This window comes from Mercenaria mercenaria, chromosome 9 (genome assembly GCF_021730395.1).
Source record: "Mercenaria mercenaria strain notata chromosome 9, MADL_Memer_1, whole genome shotgun sequence".
Classification (NCBI taxonomy): domain Eukaryota; kingdom Metazoa; phylum Mollusca; class Bivalvia; order Venerida; family Veneridae; genus Mercenaria; species Mercenaria mercenaria.
The window spans coordinates 78,531,273-78,558,706 of record NC_069369.1 but is presented as its reverse complement, the minus strand read 5'-3'; the positions used below and the strand labels follow the sequence as shown (position 1 = coordinate 78,558,706).

At 35.2% G+C, this 27,434-nt stretch overlaps 1 protein-coding gene across 2 annotated transcripts in view; it reads right to left on the bottom strand.

Annotated features, from left to right (window-relative positions):
* LOC123547538 (protocadherin Fat 3-like) overlaps window positions 1-27,434 on the bottom strand; it is a 57,513-nt gene that overhangs the window by 25,902 nt on the left and 4,177 nt on the right. For both annotated transcript variants that reach the window (XM_053551814.1, XM_053551815.1), the window contains exons 2-5: window positions 14,115-14,167; window positions 13,609-13,762; window positions 7,214-7,330; window positions 3,828-3,901 (exon numbers count right to left, since the gene is read on the bottom strand). In XM_053551814.1, the coding sequence (XP_053407789.1) occupies window positions 3,828-3,901; window positions 7,214-7,330; window positions 13,609-13,762; window positions 14,115-14,166 (397 nt within the window). In that variant the 5' untranslated portion in view covers window position 14,167. The remainder of the gene's footprint in view (window positions 1-3,827; window positions 3,902-7,213; window positions 7,331-13,608; window positions 13,763-14,114; window positions 14,168-27,434) is intronic.

Below are 27,434 nucleotides of genomic sequence, written 5' to 3'. Positions count from 1 at the left end.
ATGAGGCCCGGTTTAAGATGCGAATGGAAATATCTGGCTCTCGGGAAACTATTTGTGGTAATGAGGTCCGGTTGAAGATGCGAATGGAAATATCTGGCTATCGGGTAACAGTTTAGGCGGTAACGAGGCTTTGAGAGCCATATATTTAAATCCACACCTTCAACTAGTGTGAGAGTCTTCTTCCTGCATAAAGTATTCTTCAATTAGTAGCAGAAATTAAATAAAACGAATACTTTTCTTTTAAGCACTATTTCATTATAGTAGCGTATGAATTTACGCATTCATCCACAAATTGCAACACGTGAGTCGTCTTAAAAACCGAGGAGTAAAACGAGTTTTTCTAGCCTGGTATGCAAGAAGGGTTTTTCCAGCACCGACAAAACACAGGAAAATCCTGTCCAGCATGACAGAAAAAGCATTGCGTTGCATACATGTGTGACTTCTCTATTTTTAGAAATAAACACTATAATGTGAGTCTAAAGAACTATTTTCTTACTCTTAGCTCGGCAAAGTGAGTACAAGTTTCCCTCTACTATTGAATCACGTGTGCAAATGTGAATAATAATTGTCTGAAAATGTATACGTTCAAAAAGAGCCATGAAAGGGAAGTGAATCACAGAAAGAAATCAATACGATAAAGTAGAATGATGTATATTTCATTTTTAAAAGATAAAAGTTTGAAAATATCATCCTAATTTTCCTAATAGTATTCAATAACTAAACAAATTATAGTTTATTTTATTTTTTTTTTTCATTTCGACATTTGAAATAAAATGTGGTTTCCAATATTAGGTAAAACTATATTTCTATTTTTTATGGTTTGTTTGTGCTTTAGTGCGCGTTGTATGCGTTGTTTGAATTCATTTTTCAACACATGCAATGATAATAATATCTTAATTTACTAATTATAACACAAACATGTATAAACATTTACATACTTCATTGGAAGTCATTTTAGATTACTCAGGTTTCGCGTCGGTCCCGTACGAAGAATGTCCCAAACATTCGCACACTTGTTTATACCATGAGTGGCGACTCTCCAGCTTTTTTATGGTTGAGAAAAAACCAGGTATCCTTTCATGCATTATTGTAAGCACGGGCGGTCATCTGGGTAGAACTGTTGACCTTCCGTTAGCCAGCTGGATGGCTTCCTCACATAAAATAATTCAACACCCTAAGTGAGGTTTCGAACCCGCAACTGTGAAGGACATGTGATTCGAAGTCAGCGCCAAAAATGCCTCAAAATGCAATGTTATAGGGTCTAACTGTAAAAATATTCTAAATTTTGATTAATGTAAACATTAGGCAAGCTGAAGACACTGGTAACCATAAAAACAAAATCATACGAAGGTATCACTTTATTTCATGATGACATTTATTTTTATATCTATAAAAGATTCATCACAATTTTTATAAAGGATATAGGTTTCAAGTTTCTTGAAAAAGTAAAACTGAGACATTTCAAAGGCAGTGCACGACAGTTTGGGAAATTTCTCACACAGAGCGTTAAAAGGACATTTTCGGTAAAATATTAATGCTTTTAGTTTGTTTCTTAAAACATGTATTTTTTCACTAGTCCGACAGTGCTTATCATATAATTTTATTTTAAAAGATCTTTGTTCGACTTTTAATTAAGTAATATCTTATTTTTGGAGCGGAATTCATATAAGTTTTAAGTAGCTTGTTTTCCAATCCATTCGATTAAAAATTTCTTTGTTTGTTTGTACTAATTTGATTGATGTATGTCTTTTTATCAAACTTTGTTAATTTAAATATGGTACTCATGTTTGTATATACAATTTGTGGAAATAAATACAGTTTAAACTAATATCTTATTTTTAGGTATGCAAGACTGGATAATTATTTATGAACATGATATTTCGTAATTTGCTCTACGTATTTCGATTTAATGAAGTAAAGAATATCTTAATTAAATATTTTTTCTATTACATTATCGTCGTAAAACGTACGGCATAGTCATTTTATCACGTTTCAACGGTCACCCAAACCACCGATATGAATATATAATTTCGGCGGGAATCGTTACATCGTTATATTTTCACTTCCAAAGAAACAATAGTATGTCTTTCTGCTTAGAAAATAATTACACCTACATCAAAAGAACAGCGTAAATGTTCAGTTCAGATCGGTCCAAATCGGCCCTTGGCACTCAACGTAGTAAATAAATCGGCCCAAAATCGGCCCTTGGCACAGAAGTGGTTAATTTCACTCCTGCGACGTCAAACACGTGGTGATAACGGGTATTTTATAAACTGGCATAATTATATTTCAAACTTAAACAGAATAACGTACTGCACTTAAACAGCGAACTAAGGACGAAATTCAAAAGATTGTATACTTTCGGACAGGAGCCTGCCTTCTTTGTACTTTACTTTTTTCAGTTATTTTCCAAATGAAATGTCAAAGTAATTTTTCCATTGCATAACTCTTAATGTCATAGGTAGAGAACGAACACATCAAAAACGCATAGTTTAGATGTCGTTGGTTTAAATATTCATACAGAAGTTGCTATGTATATGATAGGTAAACTAAGAGTTACTCGACTTTATTATCAAACATAGGAGTGTTTCTGTGCTGAACAATTGAATTTTATGTTTAAACGATAATTTAGGTATAATTAAGTTACTAATGTTAAACTTTTATGAGTAAGGTTTTAAACTGTACAATTTCCATTAAGAAGGAATGCAGTATGTCATAAAATTTAACTTTGCCGAATGCGATTTAGTTTCTTAAACTTCTTGTAGTCTTTAAAAATGAATATTTACAGTACAGCTACTCAGAAAAAATTATGTCATGCCATGTATGTCAATTGCAGATACATTGTATCACAATACTCGACTGTAACGGATTGCTTACATATGTCTCGTAATCAATCGAAAACCAATCTGACTTAAGTACTTGATCTTCTAAACGAAGATCTGAGAACGACCTATTCACATGCGTCTTCTGTATATTTTGGATTTCCAGTATTGTTATTTTTATTTTCACAAATCTGTTTTTATTTGAACCAATCAGACGACTTGTTCGAATGTCAAAGAGTAAGAAAAATTTGATGTCAGTTCAGGGCTCGAACCCGTGACCCCTCGCTTACAGAGGAAGTGACTGAGGCTAGCCGGCTATCTGACTTCTTACGACATAAGAATTGTAAATATCAAAAACCAAGGCTTTTTTAAGCTTGCAGAATGTTGTAAGTTAGCCTTTGATTGGCCAGCGGAAGGGCCGTCAGAACGAGGCTATCAATAGCTCGTGTTCAGATCCTAAGCGTAGCGTAATAGGAGATGTACTTTAGTCAGATTGATCAAAAAACGTACATAACATACACTTCCCGTTGTTTCCCATGGAAAACATGCGTTTTACGAGACTTTACAACGTTTGCTTTGCTGTAACAATAGCTGATGCACGTTGAATTTCCTGGTAAATCGAAATACGTTCACTTTAATAATTCCAGTCCATTTTTTTTGTTTGGTTTAGCGTCGCACCGACACAATTATAGGTCATAATGGCGACTTTCCAGCTTTGATGGTGTAGGAAAACCCAGGTGCCCCTCCTTGCATTATTTCATCACAAACGGGCACCTGGGTAGAACCACCGACCTTTCCGTAAGTCAGCTGGATGGCTTCCTCACAACCCACATCGATGAGGGGCAAGTGATTTGAAGCCAGTGCCCTTATCACTCGGCCACGGAGGCCCCTCCAGTTTTATTCAATTTTACGTCCCAATCCCTGATATAAAAACATTAAATTTGGGAAAAACAAGTTTTTGTGTACTTTGTGACACATAACACAAAAGATAATGCTTATATTTACGTTCGGTTAAGCCTTTGACACTGATTGTCAATGTAAGGATGGTTTCCGCATTATTCCCTCCATCATGTTTTGCTCTGTAAAGAAAAAAATAATTACTGCTCATAACTAAATCAGTAACGGAGTTTTTCCTGAAGTTTGATTTTACTTTGCAAGATTTATGTAAATTATATATCCTTCTACCTTCTACACAAATATATGCAGGAAAATGATGCTTTTAAGTAAACAAAGATTTCCCGAAATAGTGGAACTATTCATCGACGAATAAAGTTAAAATTTAAATTTAAAAACTGTTTGGTTTCGGACTGGAAAATACTCTCTCATAATCGCATTTTGTTGATAAAGCCAAAACTAGGCAGGTCATTCTAAATAGTTTCTGTACCATACATTAACATTATTAGAATTGTGTAAAAGAAAATAGTACTATCTTATATTTAAAAAGATAACAAGGAAATATTGTAACTGAAAAGAGAGTTGAAACAGTAGATGCGGAATGTGACCTGAATGATCTAATCTGTACTTACCTTTTATATTTCAGTGCCTTATCCTCAGGGCCGAGTCTTAGTCCGATTTTGTATTGCATTTTTAATTTCATTTGTCTAACTTTTCTTATGTTTAGAATCAGACTGATACAGTTTAAGTAATTGGCTATTTTACCACTTTTTGATGGTTGTGGTAGACCCCAGGTGCCGCTCCGAGTATTTATTCAGACATGGATGGGCACCTTCTTAGGACTGACGACCTTCTCTATGCCAGCTAAATGGCTTCTCACATGAAGAATTCTACGCCCCAAGAAAGGTTTTAGCATACATAATTGAGGAACAAGTGTGTCAGCGATCTTAACCACTAGGGCACTATTAATAATAATAGTTTTTAAATTTCATTATTGGTGCAATGCCTTTATGAGTCAAACAAGCTTTTATTTTATGCTAAATGGTAATATACCGAAAATTATCCGTAAGATAGTTCTCTGTATCACTCACTGTGCCGAACTTCTCTCTTTTTCAGAAAAAAATATGTCCCTTGAAATATTATTCTTTAATTACCTCCCTTTGTTGCCTTTGGAATTCCTGGTACCGTATGGTTATCCTAATATTCAAGCCATACACAGTCATTTACAGCTAGACAAGCCTGTATAGAACATGCTAGCTATGATAAAGTTCACAAAAGAAATAATAGTAATGCCCTAATCTAGAAATGTTACCTTGGTTGCTTGAACTTACCATTCATGCATGTATTTCTTGCGTGTTCTTCATCCACTTTTCAACTGTTTACTATCGTTTTGTAGATTATACTGGCGACAGTACATTTAGCTGGTTGCTATCTTAGTTTCCTATCAGAAGCCATCAACTCAACCTTACGTAATACGCCAGCATTCCAAGCCAGTTGTCAGTTCTGATTTATGTTCCAGGTTCAATTTCATGACATTATTTGTTATGTTTGCAGCTCCAAGCTCAAAATTTCCTAGCTATTTCTATTGAATCCATACGGTGTTCCGCTGGACAATAGTGACCTTTTATTGAATCCTAAACTGCAATTTACGATGGTACGATGACGAAAACACAATAGTGTGATGGTACGATGTCGAAACCGCGCTGGCACGATGATGAAATCGCAATGATGCGATGGTATGATCGTGAAATGTCGATGTCATCATCGTACCGTCGCGTTTTCACCATCGTATCATTGTACCATCGCGTTTTCATCACTGTACCATTGCGTTTTCACCATCGTATCATCGTACCATCGCGTTTTCAACCTCTTACCTTCGCGTTTTCACCATCGTACCATCGCGTTTTCACCATCGTACCATCACGTTTTTTCCATCGCGTTATCGCGTTTTCACTATCGTACCATCGCGATTTCACCATCGTACAATCGCGTTTTTATCATCGTACCACCGCCTTCCGATGGTCATGCGCAGTGGTACAGTATATGTGTCAGTAGAATACTTGATACAATCTCATTTTCACATTGCACTGTGTACCTTCTACATCCTAACAAGAATAAGCTGAGTTTGAATAATATCATGAGACTATTACATCCAGTTTTTATTTACTTTCATGCATACATAGAATACAAAGGACGTAGCTTTGAATATTTTATACCGTTTTATTGAACTGAGCACTGAACTTTTTTAAAAACATTTTGCAAAACAGCAGAATCTAAATGGTAAATATTTCTACTCACAAAATACATTGAGATTTATCTATTGTTGACAAAAATACAAGTGCACGGAACAACGCATTTTGGTACGATAGTGAAACGCGATGGTGCGATGGTGAAAACGCGATGGTACGATGGTGAAACCGCGATGATACGATGGTGATAACGCGATGGTACAACGGGGATAACGCGAAATTACGATGGTGACAACTCGATGGAACGATGGTGAAAACGCGACGGAAAGATGGTGATAACGGGATGGCACGATGTTGAAAACGCGATGGTACGGTGGTAAAACGCGATGGTACGATGGCGAAAACGCGATGGAACGATGACGAAAACGTGATATTACAACGACCATCATGCCATTGCAATAACGCGATTTCATCATCATGCCATCGCGTTTTCACCACCGTACCATCATTGTTTCATCATCTTGCCATCGCGTTTTCGTCATCGTACCATCGTGCATCGTGGTTTAGTATTAAATATAAAGTCACGATTGTTTAAACGGAACACCGTAAATTCAAGATAATATCTAATTCTGCAGCGATTTATCTGAGCCTCCCGGTTATTCTTCAATTATTAACGTATTTCGCGATGTATTTTAATCTGGCATTCATGCTTCCGCGTGTGACTGCTTAACAAAGCAAGCTTCCGGTCATTCAACGAACTGACGGCATTGACCCAAAAAGATTTAAATATTGACATTTTACCACTGTCTTTTAGCTACGGATTTTGTGTTTTTAAAACAAAATATTGGTTTTAAAAACAAAATGGCGTCGTGTTGAATTCACGGAACAGATATACCAGTGTTCGATATCACTGAGCATAAACATGTGTCCATGGTTATTTAGCAGATGCATCATATGTAACACGCTAGCCTAAATAAATCCGAATTTTGTCATGAATTATAGATCCTATTTGAAAATATAAGCGTGTAATAAACAGAAAGTTCGTTGATCTTCACAAATAAGCATAAAATAAAAAGAAAGTTCTCTTGTTTTCAGAGAGATATTGAAATATATCTTCACCGATAAGGGAGACAATTCTGATATTTTCACTCAGGCTCTGCCTTCGTGAAATATTGAATTGTCCCTCTTACCGGTGAAGATATATTTCGAAATCACACTGCAAACAAACAAACATCCTCTTTTTATTACGAATAGATATAGACGGTTAATATTGTCTTTCCCTGACAAAAATAGAACCAGTTTACTTACTTGAGAACGACCTTGTAGGACGGCTCTGTTATTGAATTCTTATCACATTTGAGTAATTTATTACCAAACACGTCTTCATCAATGGTAAATCCTCCATCTGGGCTTTGAGGCACGAGACTGTAATAATATATGTATAAACCAATAAGACTGAATACTATATATGAGACGTGCCATGAGAAAACCAACATAGTGGCTTTGCGACCAGCATGGATCTGCGCAGTCTGGTCAGGATCCATGCTGGTCGCAAAGCCACTATGTTGGTTTTCCCATGACACGGCTCATATATATATATATTTAATATTACAGGCTTCTCCCTCATATAAAAAACGATACAATTTGGGTGTAAATGGACAAATGAACGAAAAAGGGGATATAAATAAAGGCCTTTTAACAAACCAGTTCGACTCATCTTTGCATAATTTACGTAACATATATTGGTATACAATGTAGAATTTTATCCTACCTTCATGCAAAATAAAGGTAAAAATCAAGGGGTATGATAAATGTTGCTTTATCAGGTCAGTGACTTGATAAAGCGTGGCGGACTACTTTTTGGATTTTTTTTTAAAACGACGCCATCTTGTTTTTGAGAATAACTGCTAAAAGACACATTTAAGCAATTATTTTGATACACTCGCTTTTAATAGGGACGTGAGACCATGTCACAAATGTATAGTGTATGCATACCGTATTTGTTACCACAGAAAGTTTTTATAACCCAAAAGCTCGGAGATATGGAAATGACTCATGAATAGCGTTTGTTCAGGATTTTAGCTTTCTGCACTTCAATCTAGGAATATACTGCATCTGGAATGGAGTGTTATTGTATAAAATCATCATGGAAACGGTTTGCCTATTTGATCTGTCAAGCGCCGTTATGACGTGTGTATAAGTCACGTGTGAGGAGGGGTAATCCGACATGCAACTGAGTTTCGGAAAAAACTTCACTTGGTAGCAAATTAAAATTATTTATTAATGTTCAGCAGAACAGACAGGTCGGGCACAAAACAAAACAAAATCAGCCTTTTTCAGCTCTTTCTTTTTTATAATATTTTGGATTTTAAAGACATATCTGTGTAATGGTGGGGCGTATTAATTTGTAAATTTCTATGCAAGGCACACTCAGATCAGTTGGTGATAAATTTTGAATTTTAATTAAAGAAATTTGACAAATACATGAGAAAAAAAATAATTATCAATGTCACGGTGCGGACTTTATGCGAGAAGATGTGCCAGGCAGCCGGCTTAGCTCAGTCGGTAGAGCACTCGCCCTGGAAGCGGGGGGTCCTGGGTTCGAGCCCGGGAATGACTACACGTTTTTCTCATCCTATGATATCAAAAGTAGGCGTTAGTACACTAAGTAAGCACACTTATGTTAATAACAAAAGAAATTTGACGATCACATGATAAGCAAATGCATTATGAGCCTTTTATATAGCATGGTTCGATCTTAACAGTGGTCCCCGGGCATAAAGACGGTAGTTTATTGAGGGGCCTGTAAATGCAGAAATCTGGTAGGTCTCCCTGGACCATTAAAGGTTCAGATTTTAGTAGCCTGCATACAAGGTGCTGAAAGTTTCCTTTAAGCATGTTTTACATATTATACAAGGTATAATAAAAGTGAACGCGTGTGGGTTCCTTGTTAGTTAAAAACATAACTGTTGAAAAGTGTAACGAGATACTTTCTAACGGCTGTGCATTTCTATACATTGTTTATAGCCTACGTGTGTACAGTGTGTACTATTTTAAACTTAATGCATAATACCGGCATAATACCATGAATTCACATGAACTTGTTAATTTTCTATTTACATAAACCATATGTACCATTTTTTCCCAAATTAATATACATGTACCTTTAAAGTAGTTGTCTTCACATAGGAGCCCACTCAGTATTATTTTAAGAAAAAAAAAAACACTTCTTGATAACAGCATAGATGATCCACCTCTGGCTGGAGCTACCTTGAGAAAACCAACATAGTGCATTTGCGACCAGCATGGATCCAGACCAGCCTGCGGGTGCGTAGGCTGGTGTCGCAAATGCACTATGTTAGTTTTCTCACGGTGTGGCTCTGTAGGACCACATTCTAACAGATCGCATTTGTAACAGGTGTTACAAATGCGATCGCATATGTAACAGGTGTTACAAATGAGATCGCATATGTAACAGAAATCAAGCACATATGTAACAATTTTTGTGACGAATGTGATTGATGCCGATTTTTGATGTGACATCTGATCACATTTTTCACATGTCATTTTCAATCGGAAAAATGAACAAAAAAGTGCATTTTTACATCTGAATCACATTTGTAACATGTTTAAGCTCACTTGTACGAAGTGACAAAGTATGCTATTGTGATCATCCTTTGTACGTCGTCCGTCGTCCGACCGTCCGTCCGTTCACATTTTTCTTATGAATATGACAGAGACAACATTTATTATTTGATTTTGACAAAACTTGCACAGAATTTAATATAGGTCTATGATATCTCGGTTCCTTTCGAAAACCAGCCATATCACCTTATTTGTCTTGGAGCTATGGCCCCAGAGATGGCAATAATTACTGATTTTAGCCTTGTGAACCCGATTAAGACCACATGTTTTTGTTATTTTGACTCGACTTGCATACAACTTATATATCTATAAGATCTCGGTTCCTTTCCAAAACAACCGTATTACACCATTTGACTTGGAGTTACGGCCTCTGAATTGGCAAAAATGATGATTTTATCCTTGTCAACACAATGGAGACTATTATTATTTGATTTTAACCAAACTTGCATAGAAATTATATATCATTAAGATCTTACATTTTTCCTCGAAGAGTAGCCATATCACGCTCTTTGTCTTAGAGTTATGACCCCTCAAATGGCAAAAATCGCACATTTAATATCATGTATAGTGAACTATTACTCATGTGAGCGATAGTGTGCCATAACGGCCCTCTTGTTGATTAGAAGGATATTTCCGGTTAGGTTAATATCTTGGTACTGGTTTGTTATCTGGCAATTAAACTTGGCAAGAATACCGAACGGTTATCATGACTGGTCTGTTCATAGTAGTATGGTACTTCATGTACATGTCACTTTTAAAGTTCCCACATCGGTTTTGGTTTGTAAGATTTCAGTTTTACTAAATGCATGAATACATGTATATGAATATGTATGATTAAAGGGGAAGATGCACACCACATGCAATCCCTGTTCAACTTTTATAATCGGCAATTCGCTGGTTGTATCGCTTCAACAACAAATAAAGTGCACTAAAATCAAGATCAAGGCAGTCTCAACTAACATAGACACTAAGAAAGTCTTGTAAAAGCTGAACACTGGATATATATACATTGATTTATGACTAGCTTGACTATTCGAAGACTGCTCATGGCTATTGTTCTGATCCTGATGCCGTAGGCGTCCGCGGGTTCGCTGCAAGATAGGTTTTTCGTTTTCGTTTTGTTTATCTTTGTCAATTCGCAAATAATTGCTTTAAACATAAAAAACGTATACTAACGACAATGGATACATCAAATGAAATATGTCCCACTTAAGGTGGTTCTGCGCGACGTTTGGATCGAATTTTTTTCTACAATGTAGAATTTGATTAAACTCTGATTTTTCAAAACTTCAGAATGTATCTAGAAAATTCAGCAAATAAAAAGGAAAGGAAAGGGTCGTGTGCTTGATTTTTTTTACTAGACTGATTTGAAAAAATTGGACCTCACGCATTTTTCATAATGGTAGTCTATGGGAAAATAACAATTTTCATAACATTTTCGCGGATAGAAAATTTTCCACAGTGTAGATTTTAATGAAATTTCTCACAGTCGTGAACAAACGTATGGCCTGTAATTATATAGTGAAATAAAATGAATAGGTACATGCACTTATTTCTGAGATATTTGGCCATTTTTAAAGTGAATCGCCTGGTTGAAGCTAATTTAAAGACATTATTATGAGTAATTTAACGTGTCAGATGTTTTAATATCATATTTTAACTTAAGGAAGATAGTAACTGTCACATTTCAATGAATTTATTCGCAGGTTGTCATCAATTCATAAAATGATTTTGGTTTCCGTACGCCGAATCCAGGCATTATTCTACGTTTTCCGGATAAATGACATTCACCATCACTTCCGGTTTATCAAACGTGCAAAACTACCTTAAAACCCTGACGTAAACTTTATTGGATTAAATTTACTGAGAGAGTTTTCTTGCCAGGCCTGGTGTCTGCATTCGTATGGAAACACTCTTATTTTGTATCTCTATAGGAGCGGCAAGAGTAACTCCATCGGTGAGGGTGGTGCAGTGGATAATTTTGCAGATTACGAAACCGGCGGAGCGGGTTGAATTCCTAGTCAGGGCCGAAGTTTCCAGAGATATTGTGTCGCCCATCCGCCCAGCTAAGACCTTACGTATATCGGTGCGTTTTACCAGAACCGTAAACGAACGTATGAGTGTAAACTCGCATATGAGCCAGGGTGTAATTTCAATGGAAATTAATGGGAAGAACTAACCATCGACTAGGGTGTCGAGGGACACACGCTCGAGACCGGGTGAAAACTATTCGTATCTGTTGCGATTTGCGCCACTAGGTGCTGTTTCAAGCTGGAAAATTGTCGGTTACTAACATAAAGAGACTGTTATACTGATTTTAATATTATATTGACATTTTTATCATCAATATCATCATCATCATCATCATCATAATCATCATCATCATCATCATCATCATCATCTTGGACTGGTGCGTTTTAGGAACAATGGTAAGATTAATTGCCCTAAACTGTATTACCTAAATACCGTCGAAAACAGGCGCTCTGAATCCAACAAACAAACATAATATTCATCAAAACCATTCTACAGGGTGAGAAAATTTGAGACGTTTGCAGTAATATATGTGATATGATCCCTACAGATTGTCAATAAATGGTGGTTATTTGTACCAAAGTATTTGGAAATCTGACTAAAGCGAGTTATGATCCAGGCACAAACATATATATTACAACAAAATAACATAACAAATCTAAGTTCAAAGCTGTGACCTTGATCTTTGATATAGCAACAAGGATCATGATCGAAACACACCTTCTATCCATGCTGATCATTTGTACCAAATATTTTGAAAATCTGACTATGCATGGGCAAGTTATACCAAAGACAAGAACCTATATATATAACTGAATATATATATAACTGCACGAACGCACAAACTTCGCTATTCACGGCGGAATTATAATAGAAGAAGGCCTATTACCTCACAGGCAGGCTCAGTGGGGTGAGGGTAATTAGAAAATAAGGTATTTTCTTTAAATCTCATAGACATTACAAGTTGTATATAATTTGTCCCTTGACATAGCAACTTCCTGTCAACCAACTTGAAACAGCTCTGGATGACAAATGATAGCTACAAATGTATGTCGCCACCGGGTTCGGACCAATGACCTGGCCTCGTGTTCACAAAACATTTTTCGGTCTCAACTGAGTTTGATTTTGAAATTTTAATATCAATTTTACTAAAACCTCAAGGTTAAATACCATCTGACACTGACCATCAATACTGGATAGGAATTTGATAATAGGTATTAATTTAAAATTTAGTTTTAAACAAGCTATTTAGATATAAATGACAAATAAAGTTTCATTATCAAACTCAGCTGAGACTGAAAATGTTTTGTGAACACGGGCCTGAGCATGTGGGTCTACATTTCACCAAGTCGAGGTAACAGTAGAAGTAGCTGAAATTGTAATCATATTAAAGTGGTAGTGGCAGTGGATGCAGAAATGATCGAAAAAATTGAGCCACGTCATGAGAAAATTGACATTCGGACATTTTCGTGAATTTCCGGAATGCCTATATTTAAGCTGACCTGTGCATTTATGCATCTGAATTAGGGTCAGAAAATTTCATATTCAGGTAGAATAAGCCTTCTTTGAAATAACAGCGAACGGTGTGGACCATGATCAGACTGCGCGGATGCTCAGGCTGATCTAGGCCCACACTGGTTGCAAAGCCTCGAAGATTCCCGAAGGCCCATTTTCTCATGATGCGGCTCAAATAATTTTATGACGTCATTGACGTCGACGACGACGACGCTAACTTGTGATGGTACTTATGGCAGTCATTTAATGATGTTGCGATGACAAACAACTCATTGAACATTTGCAGTATAAAACTCAACATGATACATATGTGCTTCTCATGTCAACCCCCATGTTGGACAAACACATTCGTAACACATTTTACCTGTTACGAATGCGATCGCATACGTACGAAATATGTTACAAATGCGATCTGTTACGAATGTGGTCCTACATGGCTCAATTATGTTGTACAACTTTTTGATGTAATATTATATGTTGTTAGCTGCTATCCTGTTTCAGTACAGATGTACCTTATAATCACTGTTGAGCCGTCACCAGATGATGCCCTCAGCTTTGTTACTTTATCACAAGCATTGGGGGCTGTAATATCTAGTGATATTACAGGATTAATTTGAGCAGGAGAGTCCCATGTAGGTGGATCATTCGGGGTGGCTTCAGTCGAAGCTGAAATACATATGAATAATATTAAAGGATGGACGTTTTTTGTTTTCACTTTTCGAATGAGATACAAGCTGGATAGAGCAAACTGTTGCAGTTAGATGAAAAGTGGAATCTTGCCTTTTTTGATAATCGATTATAAACTGAAGTTGAAGTAAAGCAACAATCCAGGGGTGTTGCTTATAAAGTTTGAAGCAATTTAAAAGTCTTTTGAAACTTGCATAATATCCTGTTATAACATTTATTTTTTTATTTTCAATATCTTGTATACAACCCTTGTACATGTATACAATGGATAAGTTAACGCGAATATAATTATGTAAGATATACAAAATAAAAAAAGATCTATCTTATTTACCTTGAAACATAATGTTGACAAACACATATCGGAAAAGAAATGACCACCGCATCCTACAAAAAAAGTAATGATAAAGATTACATTTAGCGGTAGTGGCAAAATATTCAAATCTGTTTTCTACAATACCTTCAACAAGAACAAAACAATTTAAAATGAAAATGCATTGTACAAACAATAGAGATGATAACTGAGCCGCACCATGAGAAAACCAATATAGAGCATTTGCGACCAGCATGGATACAGTCCAGCCTGTGCATCCGCGCAGTCTGGTCAGGATCCATCCTGTTCGCTTTCAAAGCCTATTACAATTAGAGAAACCGTTAGCGAACAGTATGGATCTTGCACTGTAAAAAAATACCGTAAAATATTACGGGAAAAGTCCCGGCAGCTGGTTTCCAGGACAGTTCCGTAACTGTAAAAGTCGACTGTAACAGTATTAATAACGGGCAATACTGTAGTTACTACGGTACCCAAAAGTTACAGTCTCCCCGTAAATATACGTTTGCCTGGAAACAGTCCGGCTTGCGAAAATCATAATCATAAATAACGGGCAATACTGTAGTAGTTACTACGGTACCCAAAAGTTACAGTCTCCCCGTAAGGATACGGTCCTGTCCTGGAAACCAGCTGCCGGGACTTTGCCCGTAAAAATATAAAATAACGGTTCCCGCAGTAATTGAGATATAGTGAAAATGCATCAAAATTAACCTAAATGTCTAACTAAAAGGGGACAATATTCATGAAATATTGGTACCAGAGTTATGGACTTTGTAGATGATAAGGTGGAATAAATATTTCAAGTCTGAATCAAATCCATTAGGTAATAACTGAGACAGAGTGAAAGTGCTTCAAAACTTTAACCTGAAATTCTAAGTAAAAAGGGGGATAATTCATGAACTATTTGTGCAAGAGTTATGTCACTTTTGTAAATGCCGTGAGTGATGCTGAATAACTATTTACAGTTTTAATCAAATCTATTTACTGAGATATGAGTGAAAGTGTATGAAAACTCTATCCTGAAATTCTAAGTAAAATAGGGCACAATTCATGAAACATTGATATCAGAGTAATGGACCTTGTGTTTTATGATGTGGGTTATAAGGTAAAACAACTATTTTAAGTTTAAATCAAATCCATTTAGTAATAAATGAGATAGAATAAAAGTGCATCAAAAGTTAACCTGAAATTCTATTTAAAAAGGGGAATGATGAGGAATAACTATTTTAAGTTTGAAACAAATCCATCAAGTAATTACAGAGATAAAGTAAAAGTGCATCAAAACTTTAACCAAAGTGCGGATGCAAAAGAATGCCAACGCCAGGTCGAGTAGGATAGCTCTCTATACTTTGAATAGTCAAGCTAACTAGACAAAACATGCTGAAGTCAGTGAAAAATGGTTGGCGGACAAAGAGTTTAATGAACATATTACTTAGACATAATAAAATAATCAATTTCAAGATTTTTTAAGACTTCAAGATTTTTATTTCAAAGCCACTGCTCATTTAGAGCATATGACATAATAACAAATACAATAATCAAAGAAAAAGAACATACATGTATATTGCTATGTTGGAACATAAAATTTGATGTTTTATTTAGTTAGAATAATAAAAAAATATTTACTTCAACATATACTTAATTAGATACATACATCTTAAGAAACATACCAAATTTTGGTCACAAGAATATGATACCTAAATCATATGGCAAAATATTAAAGTTCTGTCCAGAAACAATGTCAGTCTTAACTAGAGCTGTCACTATTGGTGACAAATGCTCCCAAAGTAGGCCCAAGAATGCCACAGTTGTATTCACAAAAAAATCACATATCATTTTGTGACCTTGACCTAAGAGACCTCGGTCAAAAATGTGACACATCTTCTCAATATGGTTTACATTTGAGTATACACTAGAAGTTAAAAAGTTTGCTTTTAAACTACATAATTATATAAAACAAGAACTGTCGTATGACAGCGCGCTCCATTATTCAAAGAATTGATTGAAAGAGAGGTCAAAATATTACCAAGAATTTTCAGACAAAAGAAAACAAATAGAACAAGGCAGTCTGAACGACAGCTAAATCCCCCGCCACTGCTATGGATAGTTAAAGGGTAAACCTTTGATTTTAGCTGTGACCGTGACCTTGAACTGACATGGCTGACTCATGAATTCTGCACAACGTCTTGATGAGGTGATCATTTGACCAAAGTTTCATGAAAATCCTTCAAGGGGTTTAGGAGATACAGAGCTGAAACCTTTGACCTTCAGTTGTGACCTTGACCTTGAGTTGACATGGCTGACTCATGAGTTCTTGATGAGGTGATCATTTGACCCAAGTTTGATGAAAATCCTTCAAGGGGTTAAGGAGATACAGAGTGGACACCAAATGGAAGACCTTGACCTTGAGCCGGCATGGCTGACTCATGGGTTCTGCACATCGTCTTGATGAGGTGATCATTTGACCCAAGTTTTATAAAATTCCTTCATGGGGTTTAGGAGATATAGAGCGGACACAAAATGGCAGGCTCAAACCTTTGACCTTGAGTTGTGACCTTGACCTTTAACCGACAAGGCTGACTCATGGGTTCGCACATCGTCTTGATGAGGTGATCATTTGACCCAAGTTTCATGAAAATCCTTCAAGGGGTTTAGGAGATATGGACCGGACACGATTTTGTTACGGACGGAAAGACAGACGGAAGGACAGACGCAGACCATTCCTATAATCCCTCCGCCACGGGGAGGATTAATAAACAAACAATGTTCCTGTATTTGTGGATTTTGATAAGTCTTGCACTAAATGGCAATGTGTATGAAAAACTGAACCAATTTAAAAGTGCAGAAATGGCCATAATTTAACCAAAGTAGATGACAGAGTTATGTATTCTTGCCTACAGATAGAGACTATTATACTGAACAAGTGATAAAAGTTTCAAAGCCATATGTAAAACACTTAACACAAAATATAAACTGGTACGAAAAACTTAACCAAGATTTCTAAGTCAAAAGGGGCCATATTCAGGAAATATCCTTGATGGAGTTATGTACTCCTGGCCTTTTACTGGACATGGTGATGGTAAACAAGTGTTGAAAGTTTCAACGCATTATTTTAAAAGACTTGACAAAATGTGGACTGGTACGAAATACTTAGCCAAGATTTCTAAGTCAAAAGGGGCCATAATTCAGCCAAAATCCTTGATGGAGTTATGTACTCTTGCCTATAACTGGACATGGTGATAGATAACAAGTGTTGATAGTTTCAAAGCTTTATCTTAAAAGACTTTGTCAAAATATGAACTGGTATGAAAAATTTAACCATGATTTCTAAGGCAAAAGGGGCCTTAATTCAGCCAAAATTCTTGATGAAGTTATGTGCTCTTGTCTATAACTGGACATGGTGGTGACTAACAAGTGCTGAAAGTCTCAAAGCTTTATCTCAAAATATGGCGCTCCTAAAGTCGTGCAATATTTCCGCTGCAGAACTCTTGCAGATTTCTTGATACAAATCTATGTACCTATAATTACACTTTAGGCTCATAACAGATTATACACTTTGGTGTGTAAAATTTCAACTGAAACTGATCAATAATGTTAAAATTCTCCACACTCAATGTTTCAGGTCAGTAACAAAGTACAATGTACATGTAAATTTACAACTCTTTCTTATAATTTCTCTATTAAACATACAATTGAAATATCATGTGTTTTAACAAGTATTCATCAGTCAGGGGTGTAACTGTTTTAAGTTATGTAACCTACAGTATTTCAGTTACTTTTCAAGCCTTTTATAACCTGTATTAGTCATATAAATATATGGTTAACTCAGGTAAGTTATTCAAAAAGTCTTCTTGCTGTATTCACAAAGTGACCTTTAAAGTAAAATTAGTAGCAAACTGTGGTTAATCAAATTCTCTTTTAGTCTGATCATGACCTGATAGCATAAAAGGGATGTTAAGAGTTTTATAGCTTTAAAACTTTTATAAACCTTTATCATCCTTGTGTAAAAAAATTTACTGCATGGCTGGAAAGATAAAAATTCAAGGATTCAGGAAATAATTGCATTAGTCTCATTCAAAATGAGGAATTAGCTAAACACAGGTTTTATGATAACTAAAACAAGTTATGAAAGTATATTAAGCAATAACTCAAATGGGTTATGAACTGCCATATTACAACTTGAAGCAGTTACAACCCTGACTGTTCATACCGTATTTATGGTACATGTAGTGAGGCAAGCATAGCAAGTTCTTCACAAAAGAATATAAATTTAACAAGAAATTATAATAAAAGACTTGACATACAAATATGATTCTTACATCATTAAATCTTGCCTGTTTTTCAGACTTTTCTAGGTAATTTGATATGCTCAAGCAATAAAACTGTTAAACATACATGTATATTATTTTTCTAAACTCTTTTAAACCTTACCCTGCTAAATTTCCATAATGAACTTGTCTATCTTTCAATTTGGACACTACCATTAACAGACTGATTACAAACACTGTATATCATGATCAGACTGCACACATGTGCAGGCTGGTCATGATCTACACTGGTCGCTGAATTAATTGTGTCCAGCATGATACGGGTTGAAAGTACCGGTAATTAAAATTCTAGTGAGTTTCTAGTGGGTTATATCTATACACCTTTTGTTAACGCCATTAATTTAGAAAATAGAATTTTAAAAAATATATAATTAAGAAAAAATATATCTCATTTAGTGATTTGGCGTAGAATAAATCATTGTTTGGAGTTCAGATGGTTTCTTTTCTAGTGCACCGCTATGCCATTTGACGCCATGATGTAATGATTGTGACATCAGAACAGTGAATTTTTTTGTATAATGAATTAATAAATCACTTTTTTCAGCGCTTTTTTTTAATAGGAAAATTAATCGGATCGTGTTAGAATTTCATATATCAAATGAAAGCTTCTAAAGGTATTTTTCTTTTACAACACTCAATAAAGGAAGGTATTCCATTCAAAAGTATTAGTGACACAATTCACAAAGGGAATAAATTTTAGATGATAACCTGTTACATGTTGTTCCAAATGAAATGAACTTTGAAAATAGAGCTAGAGCTTAAAAATTCAACCCGACATTTACACTTGTATCATGTCTTACTTATAACTTATTAAATTATATACAGATTAAACGATGTAGCTTTGTAGTAAATTGTACACGTGTTAAGTAGAAATGGAACAAGATAATCCTAACTTTTAACAAACTTAGCAAAATCTAGATTATGTAGTTTTGTCATTTCCCAACAAACATTAAAATATCCAATCATATTTAATGGGGTTACCCCACAATGGGCTTCAGACATTAAAAAAGATAGCTATCTTTCACTTTAGATATTAAGCTCAGATGTAGAAGATTACAATCAAGTATATAACTTAACCTAATATATATTTATTAATTTTATAGTATATGTACATGTAGAACTACAATCATATACTTCAAATTTTAATGGTAGTACAAATTTATACTGTCTTTAGCTATACATGTTTGCAGTGTGTATTAATTCTAACCTAATGTATAGTACTGTTAATATGCATAAACTTGCTAAATTTAATGTTTTAACAATTCAGGTCTTGTATACCTTTAACAAAAGAAATTTCAAATACAAAGTAGACAAGTCTGTCATCAGATAATGACCAATATACATGATCATGTGAAATGTTACTAGCTTCTGTGGGTTATCAAAAAATAATGCACAGAGACAAACTATGAATATTTTGAAGAGAATGAGTATAATAAGTGTACTTCATACAATCAGTCTTCCTTTGACTAGTTCTACATAAATTAATATCACTTTTCTCCGAAATGACCTTATGTTGCAAAGGAACTACATGTATATAATATACTATTGATTTAAATGGTTTGTATAGAATAAGTATAACAAGAGTTCTTAAGTCAATAAATAAGTCTTTCTTTGACTAGATTTGTGCAAATTAATCTCACATTTTTCACAACCAGAATAAATAGAACTAGTTTCAACTTCAAAACGAAAAGAAGTGTTGCAACGATTCGAACAAATTAAATGTTTTCTTGGCCATGTTGGTGAGCTCACACTTGGTCACAAGTTGGTGTCTTCTCAAATCAACAGCTTCCAAGTAAACTTCAACATTTAACATCCTCAAAAGAGAGGACAACAACTTTTTCATTTTATACGTGCACTGAATGATACCATCCCTGGTATACACCTTTGTATATATATCCCCTTGTCACACATTGTGGGCTCATTGAAACTTCATTTTCAATGGAGTCAGATCACCTGATATGAACATATCTCTATACACTTCTGCGGTTTTTCAACTTAAAAATATATGAAATCTGTTAACCTGTCCAGCGACAAATTTCACAACATGCAATATTAAAATTTACACTTGTGTCTGACCATTCATGGTAGTTTTCAACTTATAACATACTGATATCACCAATACTGAAGACATTTATAAGAAACGACGCCCTCATCGACAGAACCACCATCATTCCCCTTTCATATCCTCTACTCTTAGAGCATATGTACTGATACTGACAACAATGCTTTTTAAGATCAGTCATGGCTGAACTTCAACTTGAAGAATTTCAGGTGGCTTAACAACCAATCTATGAATCCCAACATTTACTCTTTGTGTAAATTAGTCTAACTAATGATAAATCCGACAGTTTCTTTTATATTGTGACGGTCAAACTGAATATTGCTTTAATTTATCATTACATTAAAAGTTGATGTGAACATACTTTTGAACTTCACAAACTTTGTTTTCTGTTTGTTGTTGTTGTTGCTGTTTTTTTTTTTGTTTTGTTTTGTTTATTGATAGTACAATTCTTCAAAGCTGCCTCCAGCTTATTAACGCACACACTCTGCACCCATGAGCAAGTACTACATTTGTTTTCTTTCACAGTAGCCACGTCTAGCCGACCTTCAACATGGTTACGAATATAGTTGGAACGAACCAGAGTCCACATTTATCTGCATTACTCATACAAATACTGCATTTTTCGATGTAAACATTGAGCGGAACTGTTTTAGACAATTAAAATCCAGACAGATGCACTAGTATGTGTGTCTTAAAATAGTTTCTTCCATTCATACGTGCATTTTTCAAACTGTTTGAAAGTCGAATCAATAATGGCGCTATCCCTGAATACACGCCGTTCCAACGGTCTTATACCGTAATCATATACTACGGTCTGTACCCGTTACTATTTAACCGTAAAACCCATTAAATTTTACGGTATTTTTTTACAGTGTGTCCAGACTGTGCGGATGCGCAGGCTGGTCTTGATCCATGCTTTGCCGCAACTATGTTGGTTTTCTCATGTTGCGGCTCATTAATATATGCCAACCATGTTGCCAATACCTTATTTTAAGGTAGCGGATCCGAAATGACAATATCCTTGATATTACGTGTTCTCACAGGGACATTCGATATTCTTCGTAAGTAAATTAGCACAATGATCGTATGGCTTTCCGTAAAAACCGGAGAATACCGGAATGGCATACGGAGAATATGTAAATTGTCGATTGCCGTTACGGAAACACTTCCTTACGATATCAGAGAACGTAATCCCCTCTCATAGTTACCCCACTCCCCCCACACAAAACATCCCCCCAAAACAGTGCATGTAACAGTGTGTAAGGAGGAGTACATTAAAAAAATATACCAAAAAGACAAATTGTAATATACAGACATGGAGGACAGAACATGCCACATACATGGGGGAGGAACTGTTACACGAGACTCGGTTGTGGAGGATATCATGTTACAGATTTAGGATGCTACTGTTACAGTATTTCTGGATAACGTTACAGCATGCGAAGGATAATAACAGCTGTCGGTGTTTTGTTTGCCAAAGAAATGGTAAAGTTTGATCTCTTTTTTTTTGCAAAAATAAAAATTGTATTTCTAGATCAATGATATGCACGTCTGTTGAGACATGGCTTAACTTGCAAAACACAGTATATTGATGTCAGTCAAGCGCTTTATGACAAAAATCGAAATTTTGATAGAAAATTATCTAAAAGAAATTGATTAAAAGATATTCCAACCGTATTTCATGCTCATTTGCATTGATTAAAACCCTCTTCAGGCATGGACTTATAATACGAGGTAGAAAAATTACTGTTGGTTTAATTTTTTTGTGCTTTTATAGTATGTTGCATTTTAGTAGGATATGTTACAGTTGTGGGGTGCTGCTTCTGAATGTGTTACAGATTTAGGATGATACTTTCTTCCTTCTTCAGGATTCTGTTGTTAGATGTAAATACTGCTAAACAACATTTATTTTGTCATTTGAGGCAGTCAGACATTTACTACGACGTTTAAAACACAGGAAAGAAAAAACTAGAACATTCCACCTAACGGGAGAAGACGTCGGTTGTGATATGTCAAGAATCACATTTGATGACTAGTTGATGATACAAGTTATGCAGAGCAAATCTCCTTTCCCTTTTCCATGCAAATTGACCGACCATTTGAACAATCTCTAAATACATCGGTTGTTAAATTTTTTCATAACCTCAAAATAAATCACCAGAGATACTGCAGAGCGATATCAAAAAATGTTCTAGGTGTTTCTTTACTTATATTCACATAGATTACTTTCGTTCAAATATAAGAAGACAGCGAGTTACTATGGTTATAAGGTAACTCCTAATTTTTGAACAACCCGAATTTAATATGCTCGTGCTCGCGTTTACACAATGCCAGATGGTGGGCATTACAGTCCTGAGACATGCCTTTGAATGGCACACAGTCCTGAAAAGCCTTTGACACCGGCATATATACAAAGACAAAGACGCATAATCCTGAAACATCATACCTTTTAACTACGAGTTGCGTATAAAATCGTCTGTTAAATGATATAGGCTCCTAACTGTGACCAAACAGATTCAATGCTTCAGATTAGCCAGTTTAATTGTGCATGCTTGCCAGATCTTCACTGCGCAGATGCATATCTGCCTGTAGGCAGCTACGCGCCTGCAAGCAGACTATGATTCGATGGTTGTTCCAACAGAAAAACCTATACATGTTTTACAAAAAAAAAAGAATCTTTTGTTATTTGAAATAAAGTTTCTTTGAACATGTGCTAGTTAGAAAAGCAAATTAATTTTCTAAGTTCTCCATTACCGATTCCGAGAGGATATTTTTTTAAGCATATTAGTAATTGAAATCGTTGTTAAAGACACGCATTGCCAAGCTCTTCTGAAGCTAGGACACATCGTTTGCTAGCATAGTACATGTAGCATAAACAGGTACTATTTATAAAAGATCAGCCTATTAAAGTGCAAACGACGATTCAATGCGAATTGGCGATTAAGGTATTATATACATTGGATATAGAACACTTGCTTTCCATTGAAAATGTTTATATCATTTTATTATATATATAGATGTTGAATTAGAAATTCGAAATTAGAAAAAAATGCACTTGGTATAATATATTTGTTACATCTTACAAAATAAAATTAAAGCATAATTCATGATATCTAAACTTTATTTACTATCCTGGTATTGTATATTGTCAAAATGTATTCCAAAAAGTATTATCGTAAATCTGTAACACATCCAGAAGTAGCATCCCACAACTGTAACATATCGAGCTGAACTGTAACATTTTATAAAACCTAGAAAAAATAGACCTACAGTGATTTTTCTACCTCGTATTATAAGTGCATGCCTAAGGAAGGGTTTTATGGATGCAAATGAGCATAAAATATGGTTGAAATATATTTTATTTAACTTCTTTTAGATAATTTTCTATCAAAATTTCGAATGTTGTCATTAAACGCTTGATAGACATCAATATACTGTGTTTCGTCGGTTAAAACATGTCTCAACAGACGTACATACCTTTGATCCAGAAAAAACAATTTTTACTTTTGCAAAAAAGGAGATAAATCTTAACCATTTCTTTGGCAAACAAAACCCCGACAGCGATTATCATCCTCCGAAAGCTGTAACGTTATCCAGGAATACTGTAACAGTAGCATCCTAAATCTGTAACATGATATCCTCCACAAACGAGTCTCGTGTAACACACCTTGCTATAATCCGAACTATGGACAAGTTCATCATAGAAATTTAACAGGTAAGAGTTTAAATAGCCATGCAAAGAAGTGTTTTTAATAAACATGTAATCGATGTTTATCTCCTCTATGCTATGGAAGCGTCCTGGTGCCAGCAGAGAGATTTAAGTTTGTCTTACGTACGACTTACTTACGACTAAACGTAGTAGTTAGTATCTCCTACGTAGTACATAATACACTCAACAAAATTCCTAATTGGTCAGTTTATATTGTATTACTATTTTGTTAATAATGCGTGTATTCACACAAACTTTCACATACCGACATGTGAATAGGTACTGCCTGCACAGCTAATTATTGATTTATTTTTGGCGACTCGCAGCCAAAGTAACCGCATTGGCTTTTGACAAACTTGCATATTTTCCGGAATGCTGTGCACCAACATGCACGTTTCGTTTCCCTTTTTGGCATTACTGACGAAATCCTACAAAAAAAAACACATACTGGTAAAATTTGACACAAAAGCAACGCGATCGAGCTGTGGGAACGTTGCTAGGGGAAAAATTTTTTACAAACCGTGGTAATTTTTTTTTGCAATTTCAAAGTTTTTTGATTAATTTTTGTAGCTGTTACTTTGGATGGTTTTTTCCATTTTTAACCTTTTTTTTTACGAGAACCTTCATCGTTGGTTATCTACCACCCGCGCTTTTTGGGGAAAAATTTCCCCAAGGCAATTCATTGATGACCGTTTTTGATTTTTGTTAAAAAATTTCGACAGCCCCGCGTTTCTTTTGTGTCAATTTCACAATGTTTTGGTTTTTTTTCTAGTAGGATTTTGTCGTAATGCCAAAATGATCATAACAAGTGAAAATGATGCGATCCCCTGCCGGCAAAATATGCAATTGGTAAAAACCCTAATGGGTACCTGGCCGTAAATCGCCCAAAATAAATCAATCCCCAGTGTAGTACCTATTCAAATGTCGGTTGTGAATTTCGTAATACATGTTTTATTTACAAAATAAAATACTATAAACTGACCATTAGGAATTTTGTTAAGTGTTGTCCTCCCTTTCTAAAACTGGATTTTGAAAAAGGGATGCTTCCCGCCTTTATTAGTCATTTCCCCCTTTGTTCGGTTTTGGACAAGATTTTGAAAGGCCATAATATGAATTATTTAAAAATGTTTTTTCATAAAAGCCCTTTCTTTGTGTCAGTGAAAAAAAATCGTACTAAAAAAGCCTGCTTACAGATTTTTTAAATATTCTAGCCCCTTTTGAAGTTGTATAATCAAGAGCTGAAAACGAAGTCCAAGCATACTAAAATTTGAATTAATTTGCTTTAAATTTTTAAAACTAAAAAAATTGTTTGTAAAAACAATTTTAAAAAACAACATCACTGTAAATGAATTCGAAGATGAATTTTGAAAATTTTAAATCACAATTAGACATTACGTAAAATGTTAATCAAAGCTGGATGACTGAGTGGGCAGGGGTTTGACAGCTTCGGTAATGTGCACGATCAGTTAGTCGTTTTGTGTTCTTTAACCTCTTTGTTTAAATAAGCTTTTTCAACCTTTTTTTCCCAAACAAGGGGTAAAACTCGTTTTTACCTGTCAATGGAAAAAGTAATAAGAGCAAAGCTCTGTGCTTATGAAAAATTTTGTTGGGTTTTACTTAAACTTGCTCAAAATATTTTTGAATTTTAGCATTTTAAAAACAATGGGAAAACATGTTTTTACTGGAAAAAAGGGAAAAATAACAGTAAATGTGAGCAAAGGGTTATGGATATTATAGGATGTTTGGAATTTCATTAAAACAAGCTTGCAGAACTTGCATAAAAGAATGAAAAGGGAAAAAGAATTTATTTGGCCTACCCAACGGCATTTACGCTTTGACCTTAAATTAATTATTTTTGGGTCATCTCCCATTTAAATGACCTTCGTATAAAATGTGATCCTAGCCCAAACAAAATCAGTTTTTGGGAAAAAATTTTAACTGTAAATGTGTTTTCCCTTTTGACCTACTGAATTAAAATCAAGGGGCTTTTCTCTAAATTCCCAAATCCCAAAACTCAAAATCAGATTTTGGGGGATTGTTTTCCCCTGGGTAACTGTGACAGTAAATAACTATTTCAAGTTTCAAGTAAAAAGCTTTGACAGTAACAGAGATATTTGACTATCAAAAATTTAAACAAAAATTTCTAAGTTTAAAAGGGGCATAAATCTGTCAAAATGCAAATTAGACTTATGGGGATTGTTTCTCCTGGTGAAGACTGTGTTTTAAATACCTATTTTAATTTTCAAAGTCAAACCCGAAGCATGGATATTACTTTTCAAAAATGAAAAACCACGCCACACGGGCGAGTGGAACCCTTTTTTCCCTTCAAAACAGAAAAATCAACCCCTTTCTAGGTAGGGGAAAGATAAACCCCCCCCGTTTCTATTAAAACTAACCCCTTAACCAGAAACTTGAAAAACCTTAGAGATGGATAGGGGAATAGATTCCCTCTATTGATTTTTAACCTTAACAAATTTAAGGTCCATAACCCAAACTTGGGACCAAAACAAAGAATTTTTACTGAAAAAGGAAAAGAGATTACTATTTTTTCCCGGCCTTCTTAAAAAACCCCCCCCCCCCAAAAAAAAACTCTTTCTGATCATTGTATCAAAACTGGGTTTTTTTGTTCAAATTTGGTGCAGGTAATTCGTTTCCAGAGTAAAGGTGCGGAAAAACTAAAAGGGGACGGGTATTTAATACCCCACTTTTTGGATGGGAAAAGTATCCAGCGTTCGGGAACGAGACAGCGAATGTTTTTAAATTGATTTTCTCCCTTAGCTTTGGGTTTTTGGTTATTTTACTGGGCTTTTACCAAAATGGAAAAGAAAGGGGTTTTAAAGTACTCCTAATGCGTTATGGCATGTGGAACGCCTCAACTACCATATGGTGGAAAATACAAACGGGGAAAAAATTTTAAAACTCCCCAAAACGATTTTTACTTGGGGGCTACCCCCTCGTACAATTCGTTATCCCGAGTTTCAATCTCTTTCTATTTATAATTTGGAATCATTTGCCAGAATGTTAAAACTTTAAAATTTATTGGACATGTAATAGTGCCCCCTGTTGAAAAAGGTCGGGTTACGGGGCCGAAAGGGGAAAAACGGTTTACTTGAGGACCCTGCCCCGCTCTTCAACATTTTTAGGGTTATGGAAAAGTCAAGTACATTACCCCTATTGCGCCAACCCTGTGTCCTTTGTCTTCGTCTTAGCCTCTTTTGACTCTT